General features: G+C 37.6%; 1 protein-coding gene across 3 annotated transcripts in view; it reads right to left on the reverse strand.

Annotated features, from left to right (window-relative positions):
- LOC105380803 overlaps window positions 1–14063 on the reverse strand; it is a 68031-nt gene that overhangs the window by 19115 nt on the left and 34853 nt on the right. For all 3 annotated transcript variants that reach the window (XM_048630063.1, XM_048630062.1, XM_048630064.1), the window contains exon 2: window positions 10391–10724. In XM_048630063.1, the coding sequence (XP_048486020.1) occupies window positions 10391–10724 (334 nt within the window). The remainder of the gene's footprint in view (window positions 1–10390; window positions 10725–14063) is intronic.

Consider the following 14063-nt stretch of genomic DNA (forward strand, 5'->3'; position numbering starts at 1 on the left):
TATAATATTATAAATGCGAAAGTAACTGTGTCTGTCTGTCTGTCTGTCTGTTACTCTTTCACGCCAAAACTACTGAACGGATTTGAATGAAATTTGGTATACATACGGTCTAGACCCTGGGAAAGAACATAGGCTACTTTTTATCCCGGAATTCCCACGGGCAAACTTTTTAAGGCGAAGCGAAGCGCGCGGGAACAGCTAGTTAAATATAAATATCAACACCCAAGACCCGAGTAGGGGTAGACGACGAGTTCTCGAGTGGAGACCACGAACAGGCAAACGCAGCGTGGGACGCCCTCCTGCCCGCTGGACTGACGACCTTAGGCGGGTAGCCGGTAGTGGTTGGATGACGAAGGCCGAGGACCGAGTGTTGTGGCGCTCCTTGGGAGAGGCCTATGTCCAGCAGTGGATGATTATTGGCTGATGATGATAACCTACACATTTTAGTTAACCTACAGTCCCTGCTGTACATTTAGTAACCACCACAGCCAGATGTAGCCAGATGTACAGAAATGAAACCATTACAGCAATGTTCGAAATAGTAATCGGGCTAATGAACCAGAGATCGGGTGGATGCGATCGAGATCTCGTTAGCAGATTGCGTTTGTGAGATTAGTTGAATGTTGAATGTTGAATGTGCATTGCATATTGTCTCAAGATTCAATGACAATTATTGTGCTCACAGTCAAAGCTCAATGCAGGCTCCTTATCGCGGACTTATTTAGATAACGATTTTCAGATTCAAATTGTATTGAATTTGACACTACTTATACTCTGTCCATTATATTATTGGTTTTTAGACATTTGAAATCCCATACATATTTGACAACTGCAAAGGAAAACCAACTTTACTTACCAGACATAAGGAAACGTCTAAAATACAATAACATAGTGGAAGCTCTATAGTAAATGTTATTTCTTTTTTACTTCGCAATAGGGCCCAAGACTAGGGTGCGGTGTTCCCATACTCCAATTCTGTTAAAAATCTGCGTAGGCTAATCGTTGAGTGTCAAAACTATAAAACACACATTCTTCATACTAATGTGGATTTCTAAAATAATATTAAAATTTTCGTCCAAGACCTTTTGTGATTGTGGATCTTTTTTTTAAAGCTTAATATAAAAGTAACAAGACTAACCACAGTAGTATTCGAATTGTTACATTACCCAAATAAAGCAGGATGTAGAAAGCCCGGGCCATTTTTATAGGCTCGTAAGCAAACAGATGGGATAATAAAAAAATACATAAATATGTAATTTACGTAGTTTATAGGAAATAGGTACGTATTTGGATTCGAGATTATATCTAAGTACCTACATCAGAATATTATGTAGGTCACTGATTTGATGTTACAAATTTACAATACATAATATACCTATACTTACGTAAAGTCTGATGGGAGCCTTTAGGCCCGGTACGATCAGGGGCGGAGTTTTTGAATAATTTCTAATAGGTATATTAAATTTTATTGTTTTTAAGTAGGTATTAATATACATAAAATTATTTTAGATTTACACGTACTCAGGTATTCTGAGAACATTTTTGCTCATTTTGCAGAAAATATTCCCCTTCTTCACACCTGAGAATTGCTTTATGCTTTATAATTATAATTTTATGCAATTAGATCTGCACTGAATCATCTCAAGAATTTTAAAAATAGTAATTCTCAGTACCTTCAGTTTTGCTAGACTGCGAAAAATTTAAATACAAGGGCGGCCCTCACATTTGTCACTGATTAAATGGCTATTAATGAACCGGGTTTCGGTTCGTACACAGACAGAGGGGTTTCGAATTTATCGCCTTGATATTTAAGGCGAGTAATCGAAATTCCGCGGAAATATTCGATTACTCACCCCTGTTGTATGAATGTAGAGTTTGATTCCAGCTGTATTGGTAATATTGAATAATGAAAATTGGGTAACCATTAAATCATTCAACATTACCTCTAATATGTAGGTGCATAAGATGCTCTTTTTTGCTACTTTTTAGTTTTGTACCGAAAAATGGGAACTCAAATCTGTAATGTTGCTAGTTAGGAACATAACTTATTTATTTATTTATAAAACGACAATTATATAAAAAGAAACACAAGATATACAGCCTCGTAAGTACATACATAAGTAATGTATGTACTTACGAGGCTGTATTTTTTAACACCCAAATTAAGTATTATAGATAATATAAATAAAAATGTGGCTCGGTTATTTTCATACGGTTTTTGCAGATCCTACCTTACTAAACCTAACATCTTGACTTTTTAAATAAGTTTTTTATACATACGTACTACGCATTGTGAGGGCCGATTTACCTTTAGTACATAGGTATGCACCATATAAAGATAAATTGGCCTAAATTGGCCCGCACAATGCGTAATTCTTAGTGAAAAAACTTTTTGCAATAAAATTCCTCCAGTCGCCTTCTGGACCTAGCCAAGACGTGTAAATGGTAAAATTATTCTGATATCATGGAAACTGCAATTACATTTCATCACGCATACTCGCTGACGCCCTTAAGTTCCTACCATTCCAGTGCATTTTTAAAATTTACGTACGACAGATTTACGGTCCCATTGTTGTAGGCTGTTTACTTAGGAACTTAAGACACCTACTTACACTTTTTTTTAATATCATGCGCGACTGCTGCGATTGATGAGTTGGGTAGTATTATGGAAGGAATCATATGAATAAGTTCTCGATAATAGAATTAATTTGACTGTGTCCCACTAGTTGCATTTACACTCACGGGCAAAGAAACAGTTCCACTCACAAAATATCGACACCAAGCAGCCCCAATTTTTTCAAATATTTAAATTCAAATTTGGAATAAAATATTATCGTTTTTAGTTGGTAATATCCTGACATCCTGATGCTCAGTTAAATTTAACTTCAATGTTGCAGAAGGCGTCATTAAGCTAGTGTTTTCCGTTTAGGAGTAATTTGGTGCTTTTCTCAGTGGAAACTTTTCATTTCCCGTGAGTGTACTTAAATCTCAAAGGTGGCCTCCACGCATCATGGTTCCCGGGTACAGACTACTACAGACCGTCCCGGGCTAGATCTATTCACTATGAGTGCACAGTGCAATATCAAACGGTCCTCATAAGTACAAGTATGATAACTGAGAGGTCACTCTATTTGCCAAAAAAACTAATATTCGAAGAACTGCTGCGCGTGCCTCGACTCTATCTCGTTGTATTAAACGTGCCGATTGCACGACAGCTCCCGTTCTTTCGTCAGTATAGAGTAACCCCTCCACAGCCGAGGCATCCGTTCATTCTCAGAAAAAGTAAGTATCTACTCGTATAATAATTAAGAACCAGATTTTTTGTTTCTGATTTCTCTATGTAGAGGACATGGTCCATTTAAGGGTAGTAATTTAGGACACTATGTTGCCGCCCTTGTTCCAGTTTGTACTTGTGAACCTTCCGTGATTCCATTGAGGAACTGGTTATATAAATGTACCAATTAATACTATATTTGTTGGCGGCTTTCGAATGCTGCAGCGAAGTATTCGAAGAATTTTACGGTTTCATAAATAAATTTAATACTTAATGTAAGTGAATAATATAAGTACTTATTCAGAATCGATACATTATTTTTAGTTTTTTTTCTAGTTAGACTTCTAAGCACATTAACTATCTATCTGACGACCGAATGGCGCAGTGGTTAGTGACCCTGACTACTGAGCCGAAGGTCCCGGGTTCGATTCCCGGCTGGGGCAGATATTTGTTTAAAGACAAATATTTGTACTCGGGTCTTGAGTGTTGATATTTATATTTAATATGTATCTATCTATGTATTTGTGTAGATATATCAGCTGTCCGATACCCATAACACAGGCTCTGCCTAGCTTGGGGTCGGATGGCCGTGTGTGAAGATGTCCCCACATATTATTATTATATTATTATTATCTACTTAGGTATATCTACTACGAATTTTATGACTGACATTTCCGCTTGCAGGCTGATATATCCGCCACACTATGCAACTTTATTAACATTAGTGCCAATTTCTCCATGGTCGGTTAGAGCATAACCAGGTATTAGTTGTTGACTTTTGACACATCTGTCAAGAATTTTTTATGGAAATGACGTATGTTTATGAACCAATAAAATATAAAATTCTTGATAGATGTGTCAAAAGTCAACCACTAATAGGGTAAACTACCCAATTATTGACACTTTAAGACGAGTTGTCTGCAAAACTGGCCATAAATACGCATAAAATATTAGTATTGTGGTATTTTTTTCTGTAGCGGTTTCAGGTTTATATTCATTTATAATATTTTTGACAAAACAATGACCCTATAGTCTTAGTTTTTTATTATCAGCTATAAATTTGAAAGAACCCCTATTTCCCAATTATTGACACGCGTTTTCCAATTTATGACACCTCCTGTACCAATTATTGACATGCTTGATATTAGGTAATAAAAACCGTTTTTAACAGGAATTAAACCTTTAGGAGGGTACCATATGTCCGGTTCTCTATTTGGTATATCACGGTGATATATTGAAACACCATAAGTGTCACATACCATAAGTCGTCAGCTAGTTATCTGACATACCATATGTACTGCATCTAATACTGATGCTAGCAGACTAGTCCCACTGAGTTAGGCTGCTTCGTCTCATGATCTCCTGGGCATTTCTCAAAGGTTCCAGCCAGTGCGTCCTGCTGCTGATGCCATATGGTTCAGAAACGTGGTCACGGCTGGGCTAACAGGTCCACTGATATAAAGTCGTAATGCGGACTGAAATGGGGTAATCAATCCATCAGAGAACCAATGTGAGATGCCAATAGGCCAGCCACCCAAGAAGAAAGACAGTTGGAGTAATCGAGTTCTCGAGTGGAGGTAACGAACAGGCAAGCGTGACATAGCACGCCTTTTGGCCATCAGGACCAAGGCTGATCTTAGACATGTACCTGGTAAGTAGCTGCTGGAAGAGAAAGGCCAAAGAAAAAGTGTGGTGTAGCTTTGTCCCATCTGTATTGATGAAGACATCATGAATCATGAATATGCCTCTGATATCTCCAGTTTATGCTCGCAGAACTACACGTAGCATCCTTGAGGGTTGGCCTGTAGATAAACATGTTCAAGACTAAGGTAATATCCAGTGTCCCAATCGAAACGAACGATACCGCTGGATATCATTCAATTTTGTGAATCTTAACACCTATCTTGATCATTGTTTACCCGCCGGGTCAGAATCCCAGTTTTAATAGATTACGAGGTGGATTCAGCTGGGTGGGAAGAAGTGTGCAGGACACTTTTGGACAGGCAAAATGATGACAGGTGGACGTAGAGCAGTTGGCAGGCCACCTGCCTCTGATAGTCAGACGACTTCGTATAGGTTGCAGGAAGGCAGTGAGAAGTGAAGCAGGAAAAGTTATTTTTTGAGTGTCATAGTATAGTAAGCCCCCATAAAAATATTTATCGTTTATGAGACTAATTATTGACACTTTGCCTATATATAGACATGTCAATAATAGGGAAATAGATTACTGACACTATGTCGATAATTGGATTTCACTGTATTGACACTGTGTCATGAATTGGAAATTCGTGTGGGATAAATGATTAAATAGTGTTAACATGATCATTATAGGATATACTACCGGAAAAAGCAAAAATATTAACATGAAAACAAAAAACATTCCTTCCAATTATTGACCCAATATGTCAATATTAGGATAATATACCGAAAGTGCTACCTATAATTGACACCACCTAAATTCGAAGTTATAACCGAAAATAAGTGGTTTTTGAGGTAAGAAATGGAAAAGGAATATTGTTTAATTTTCAGTCCAAATAACAAATTTATAATTTTTTAAAAGAAATACTAGCAAATTTCTTCTTAAAGTAGCCACTGTCCTTTGCAAAAAGCGATCCAAGATGGCGGAATTTGAAGAAGCAACGGAGAGGCACGAATTGTCTATGTTTTATTGGTCAGCCATTGCTGTAAAAAGGACTGCCGAGTGTTACCATTACAGAATAACTATTACTGCTGCATTCAAAGATAAATATCACTAAATAGAACGAAGCGTTGTCTTGTTTTCTTTAATTATTCCGCGCTGTGTCAATAAATGGAGGGGTGTCAACAATAGGGTAGTTTACCCTACCTGATTATGCTCTAACCGACTATGAATAAATTGGCACTTAGCGTATTAAATTAACGGGGATGTCACTGTCACTGATAAAAGTCTACCATCCGAAGAGGCTACCTAAACGCTATCGGATGACAAATATAAATAATAGAAACGCTATTAAGATTACAATCATCACGAAGTTATTATAATTTATAAATGGATGAATATTTAATCTGACATGAGCGTGCATTTAATTGAGTTTATTAAAATTATTCACTTAGAACGTAAAGAGAACGTTTACAACCATTCAATAAATTAATCAACCGTGATAATATCTGATGCTAATAGCCCAAGTGTAGTCAAATCAATTAATATTATTGATTTACTGGTTCTGAAATAGTTCTCAAATTTATTGCATTGTAAGTATTAATACAATTAAACGGGTAACAGTAGGAATAGCACAATAAATTATATTTTTACAATTCTTACTCGATAAACTTTCGGCTTTAGTACGGCTTTCTGGCTTTCTGACTGAGTACCTATATGTTTTGATAATTTGCCCAAAAAACGCCGGATGTCCTCACTACTCTGAAGGTAAGATTCAAAGCCCTGTGTGGGCTGGATGTGGCTTCAACGCTGGAATGCCGAAAAGTGGATCCCTGCAAGGCACAATACAATTTCAATTGCGTCTGATTTGCCGGTAATCAAGTGGTTAAACGACGCCTGCCGGACCACCACGGGATGCCTTAACCCGACCCCGGTTTGTATGCTGTAATCACTGTACGGTGAAGCTCCCACAGAAGGCCTAGCACGGGGCACAAGACGCGCAGTTTCGAGAGCGAGTGCGACAGAAAACTTTTGTCACGTCTTGCCGTTGGGCACTAAATAAAACGACACTCTGACTACACCTGACTGGCTAAAACCTGGTATAATCTTTATCATTAATTAATATAAGACGTGGCAGTCCTCTAATTAGGTGTGAGTGTTTGTTTTTTTAGTCATCTAATCTTCATACAAAAATACTTTCAAAAGCTGAACTGAACAAGACAGTTTTTGATACCGATTTTCCATAATAATAAATGGTATGATGGTATCATTGAAATAAAATGTAAATAGATAGATAGAGTAATCTTTATTTGTACACCAAGAAATAATTAACAATTTTAAATAGAAAAAAAGCGGGCTTATCGCTTATGGCGATGTCTAAAAATGTACTACGATAGTAATATTAGTTTAATGGATGGTATCGATTATTTGGTCCATAAACTGAATGGTAATATTATGTAATGTGTACTTCAAGTATACGGAGGTAATCTATTCCTAGGTTGTTTTGTTAGACACATAAAAAAGGCGTTATCCTTGAAAGGGTTTGGTAAAAACTTTCGTACGTCCACCCGCTAGCGTTTTGTGAGCAATTTCCTCCGTGATTTAAAGCTATCATTTCCTCTGTATAACTCGCTGTTTGTGCACTTTTTCCATCGGGTTTTTTACGTTGAATAATCATAAAAGGAACTGTTTTAAAAAAAAACAAGGCTTTGTGACTTAGGTAATTACACCGACCTAATTATAGTGGCCTACCTCACTATCTTTTTTTTAAATTTATTTCTACTTCCTTTATTTTATTTTTTAACCTGTAATTAAGTCACTACATTTTTTGAAAAATTTATAGGTAATTATATATAATAGGTACATTATAAAATATACAATGTAGCAGCAAGTACCCAATTACTTACTTAATGATAATTTCACATCGCTTTGTTTTCAAGAATGTCCCATAGCAGTAGGACTGTCATTATACTGTCAGTTGGTTTGACGTTTATAATCTGTGTATTCAGGAAATAACAGCGAGGCCACTCTTGCTTACGAAAAACAGATCGCTTCTGAACTAACCTCGACTCTATCTCGTTGTATTAATCGTATGGATTGCAAGATAGCTAACATTCGTTCGTTTTTTGTGAAATTAGAGTAACCCTAACCTACCTACCTAAGGCGGTTCTCACACTGGCACGCATCACGCTGCGTGTTGCGTGATTGCGTCTCCGAACGTAAATTGTAAGTATCTCCGTTTGTATACATAACTTCTTATTACTTATAATTTATTAAAGTTTAACATTTCACATTTTTCACATCGTATTTCATACTTTATTCAATAATTTAGCACGTAGTGAGTGTGCAGCGCGGCAGCGTCGCGTGATCTGTATCTGAAAGCCGCGTGCCCGGGGACAGGGAACTGAAAACACGAACCGGTTTGAACTGGAATGTACCTGCAAACCTCGGGTTCACAATGGCAGCTGTGGTGTACGCTCACTATCAGAACATGCATAGGTACACACACATATAATAAATATATTTAATGTATTTATTAGGTCAGTGGCATCACAGGGGAAGCGGCTGAAAATCAGCGCGGTAGTAGGTATAAACCCCTATCACCGCATAAGCTGAGCCGCCGTCCGTTTCGGTGCTTGGCAACACACACCTAAGTACCTATTGTTTTTGTTTCATTTGTAGTTGTACAGTCCAACTGAAAAGTATTTATCATTGTAATTAAAAGTTAGGATCCACTTTCGTTTTCAGGACCTTGTACTGTACCTACCTTGTTTTTATTTTATTTTTTGTGTACTTTTTACTTTTTTTTCTGTTTGTTTTTGGTGTGTGTTTGCAGTGCACTGAATAAACATTTTCTTTCTTTCTTTCTTTCTTTCTTTCCATACAGAGTGTTGCAAAAAGGGTATACTAAGCCGAAAGGGGGTGACTCAGTGGGTCATTTTCCAAAGCTCGTAGAACAAAAGTTGTTCAGAATAGCCCCCTGAGTTACCCCCTTTCGGCTTAGTATATCCTTTTTGCAACATCCTGTAGACACGACGCACAGTCTAACACACAGATAACGCATCAACGCGCGTTCATGCGTTCAATACAATTCACGCAATTCGCAGCGGGATACGGGTAGAGTGAGAGACACAACTGCCTGTGGGGTTGCTCCTGTAGTCCATTTATCAAGTCATGGAAACGGAAATAGATCCTAAATAATTATTTAAGCGAATGTCTTTGTCGATTTCAACCTCTACTTAAGCACTAATCTGCTGTTCAAAAGAGATTATCCGTCTATACCTATTTTATTTTATACATAATTTATCGTCTTATATTAACTGACAATGATAAAAATACTTGGAAAAATCACACTATTCATTTTTATGACCTCATAGATGTATACTTGTTTTGGGGAGAAAGTTCAGAGTTGCAGCCATTGATGCTTGAATGCGATACCATGTGAACCATGCTACCATGACAACCAGCCGCACACCGTAAAATAGAAAACGCGAAGCGTTAGGTAATACCGCCTTTGACTATTTCCGCAAATAGTTAATACCTATATACGTACGTAGCATTAAATCAGGAGATCATAGAAGCAGGTGCAGTCAGCTAATGAAGGATTTAATTACTTTCCTGCTTTTGATGTTATTCTTGATAAGTTTGATGAAATATTATACACAGTTCTAACGTTGCCGTTGGTTCCAATTCCAACTAACATTACTGTCAGATACAGTTAAAATAAATGTCCTGCTTTTAGATACTTAGAAAACTCTAAAAAGTGGCTGAAACATATTGTTATCAGCCTTGCATAACATAACTCAATGTTTAATTGTTTTCATAAACATAAGCCGCAGATAAAAGCCTCACTTAGCAAGTCATAAAATTCAGTCATAAATTATATACGTACTTCATTTATACTTTATGACTTTGCTTGTGTTATTTTCACTTATTGATAGATACTTGGTAAATACGCTACACGTATAATAACAGCCACGCTATTGCATTCACTGACGAATGCGAAGTTGTAATTTTTATTTGCACGAAAGTAGCTTCCTCGAGTGACACTTTATAAGTCACCTACACCCTACACATTGGACAGTCAGCGAACTCTGATGGTTTTTTCCAGCACCATTACAGACCCTCGTCACTCTCGGCAATAAGGGTGCTTACATAGAGAATCGGGTTCCCTGTATCTACCTGTACCGGTAACCTGATTATGCGAAAGCGCTCATGACAGTAAAAAATCCGGGATATGCTCCGTGCGTGAGCGCTTTCGCATAATCAGGTTACCGGTACAGGTAGATACAAGGAACCCAATTCTCTATGTAAGCACCCAAGCCTGTCTTCTTATTACCATGTCGGTGATAAACACGAGAAACAAAAGCGCGTGTATGGTTTGTCATCGTGGGTTGTGATTACGATACCTATATAATTATTGTGACTTATGGTTATGAATAATTATGATAAATAAGATGACAAATTCAAATCATTACCTGCAACCACTTGACCCTAGTGATGTTTTCATCTGTGACGGTGAAGGCCTTCCTTTCTCCCCGTCTATACGTGTCATCATAGTACATGTACTCGGTGAAGGTGAGTCCAGTAGTGGTGTACTGCTGCGTGAAGTAGATGGAGATGGTGCCGTTGGGCGTGGCGTGCGAGATGACCCACTTGCAGCGGATGGGCACGGGGAAGGCGTCGGGGAAGTTGGGCGTCTGTATGACGCCGTGCGGGCCCTGCAGGTGCCCCCCGCAGCCCGCGCCGCCCCGCGCCCCCCGCGCGCCGCCCAGCGCCAGCGCCAGCACCACCACGCCAGCCACAGACATCCTGAAACAATGAAGACGGAAATAAGTTTTTTCTGGTCCTGATGAGGGTCCATTTGTGTATTGCTTCGCGTCGACGCAATCGATCACAATAATATATGGAAGCCACGAAGTGCCACGCCACGCACCAATGGGGCCTTAAGCTACCGATCAACTGGCAAAAGAAAGATTGGTCTTGCCCAAACATGGATTGACATGGCGAATGACATAGAAAATCACCAACACTGCTGGGATAAGAAGTTTATTGGGCAAAAAGCGTCGAACCGCAATTTTTCATGATTAGGTACTTTTTGCAATAATTTTAATCATAACTTAATGTAGCCAGCGTCTATGTTAAAAAGGTAGTTTTACTCTTCTTAAAGCATGTGGCAAAAACACGAGACCCTAAAATCCCCTATAGTCCTAGAGCGTCCGGGGTTTGTAACTGTGGTGAAAGGATAGTCAGAATAGCGTCAGTCGCTGACTGCCCACAGTGCGCCGGCCGTATAATAATAATAAAGAGCATTCGATATATCACTCGGGATGTTCCTTTAGTTCAGTTACCCTAAAATTGTTTCAAGTAGACTATCTTAAATAAATCGTTACCAGCTGGAAATCAAACATCATGGCCCGTATTAACCACCTGGCCTTCACTAGGCACAAAGTACTTAAGTATTCTTAATTAAGCTCGTACTCAACTTTGATAGTTTGCTGACTAACTTTCAAACTGTTTTTACGTAGGTACTTTAAAACAATGAACTTTGCTATGAAATAATTAAAGTTAATTATTAACGAAGCCACTTCAAATATGTATTTGCCGGCCACGAAAGTAGTTGAACAATTTACTCTCCGTCAAAATTACTCTAAAGGTTCGAATACTGGTAGTGTTTGAAGCACTTCAATTAAAAATTACGTGGTTTGAACTTATTTTCACCCAGAAAGGAAGTAGAAAGATGCTTTTCAATAATATTTATCTGATGAGAAAAATATTACTTATATTTTAAATTACTGTTAGAAATAATCATTGGCGAACTACACACATATTTTTTTTCACCCAGAAAGGAAGTAGAAAGATGCTTTTTAATCAAGAAAAATATTACTTATATTTCAAATTACCTACTGTTAGAAATAATGCATTGGTACAATTCACACATTTTCAGTAGTACTTAAATGTATAAGGTTTGGTATGTTTCATTTTGCTGGCTGCTTGTACGGTAGCGGCCCTGAGGCATAATATATAATTTTTAACATTAATAAAATTCCCAGCTACTTCAGTAATAAGTTTTGACATGTACCCAACTGCAAGGCACGGTCGACATTTCCTCCACAGTGCAAAGTAAAAGCAGGCAAGATTAGGTATAATAAGATTATGCTTCACCAGACGGGAAGCCCGGTAGAAATGTATTCCTCACGCTGACAAAATTAGCTTCCGTCTAAAAGCGCAATCAGAGGAAACATAATCTTGTCGGGATGAAACTGTAACATTTTCAGGCACATACGAGAGATATTTATATAGGTAGAGAGATAACATATTGAGTCTAACAATGTGCTAATTGAAGTTTCTCTAGCTTGAAAACTCGCTCGCTTGCGAGTCACCTCTGACTTCGGAACTTACTTATAGTCGTGAATATCGTACGAGTATATCTAAATATCTATACATTACATACTTACTCGTACACAACTTCAAGATTAGAATAAAATTGTTGTTCGTAGATCGTCGACAAGTCTGGTATGTATGTACGTATAACTCTGATATTAAAAGTATGTGATTTTATGTAAAACTACTACTTAGCTAGGTATATCTACTTTCAATGCCAAGACAGCCTTAACCTGCTTATGTACTCGTAGAACGGTGTGCAAGACGCGCCTAACCTATCTTCTCATTTTTTTGAGATCGATTAAAATGTTATACGACACACACCTTCAAGGGCGAGCACAGGATTCGATACTAATTTTCGATACTACACAAACATGGAAAAATAACAGTGACGTTCATTCACCTATCGAATATGGTATCGAAAGCGTATAGATTCGAAATTCATTCACCTATCGACTATGGTATCGAAAGCGTATAGATTCGAAAGTCTTTGCCCATATAAATTTGACATTTTAGCGATTACGAACCCAATTTGACGCATAGATTCGAACGAAATTTTATCGCTAGCGTTTTTGTTTGAATCTATACGTCAAATTGGTTTCACAATCACAAACGTCCATATTTGTTCATAATACGATATAAAATTAAAACAACTTTTAAAAATAATTGATAGAATTATTTTAATTTCACTTTGTTTATTTATTTAATTAAATAATATTAAATAATAGCACTTATTTCAACAATATTTTCATAATAAAAACAAAAAAAATGCGAAATTTAGGATATAATAAGGTTAAGACAGCAGTTTCTAAACGAACCTTCGAATCTCCTAGCCAACGCTAGCATTCAATGCTATCGATTTCGACTGTAGATTCGAATTAGGTATCGCATAGATTCAACGATACGCAACGTTAACGGAGGATCGAAACTTGTGCTCGGGCAACGGCGATTTTCTTGATTTTCGATCGACTTTAAACGTTTTGTCTTGTCATCTTGTATTTATGCCATGCTACGTGGGCTGGCTGACTCAGTCTTTGTTATGATGTAATTATGACTTGTGTTTGAATAATCTGGCTAAAGTTGCTTCGATGTTAATTAAGTATACTCTACTAAGCTACTGGAATCACTACACTAGTGAAGAAACTATTGTAGTGGCTCTCCAGCATCTAGGCTTCGGAGAGGCCTACATCCAGGAGGGCTACTCCATCGTAACAAAAACCGAACGAACAATAGTAGGTATATCATTTGTCTAGTTATTATGTATATTAAGTAAGTATATCTCTGTGTCTCGATTTAAGTAGATAAACTTCTCTCCTCTCAGCCTATCGCACTACCAACCACTTTCTTGACATCAGCAAAGGTTAACTGGTAGAGAATGCTACTCTAATGCGCCTTTGTACAATGTTTTTTTTTTTATGTGCAATAAAGAATTTATAATAATAATAATAATTGACGTGGTTAGCGCAGCAACACTTCGGGACTAGGTTTTTGGAAGTTATATTAACCCCTCAGCAATGTCCAGTGAAAAGCGCACTGAGTGTAGTCAGTGTTAAAGTGTAGTTTGGATTAGATATTAAACACCAATCAAGATAAAGTAACTTAATGCCAACCAAGCGCCATGACTTTCCGTGCATTTTATGGACTCGCTGAAGGAATCTTATCTCAAATAATAACCATCTATAACATAAAACGCATAGCAGATAATTATCATATGAAGTAAACAATTTGATATGCGTTTCGTACGGTGGTTCGGATCACTCTTGGTGA

The sequence above is a fragment of the Plutella xylostella genome, chromosome 25, assembly GCF_932276165.1.
Source record: "Plutella xylostella chromosome 25, ilPluXylo3.1, whole genome shotgun sequence".
In the NCBI taxonomy this organism is placed as follows: domain Eukaryota; kingdom Metazoa; phylum Arthropoda; class Insecta; order Lepidoptera; family Plutellidae; genus Plutella; species Plutella xylostella.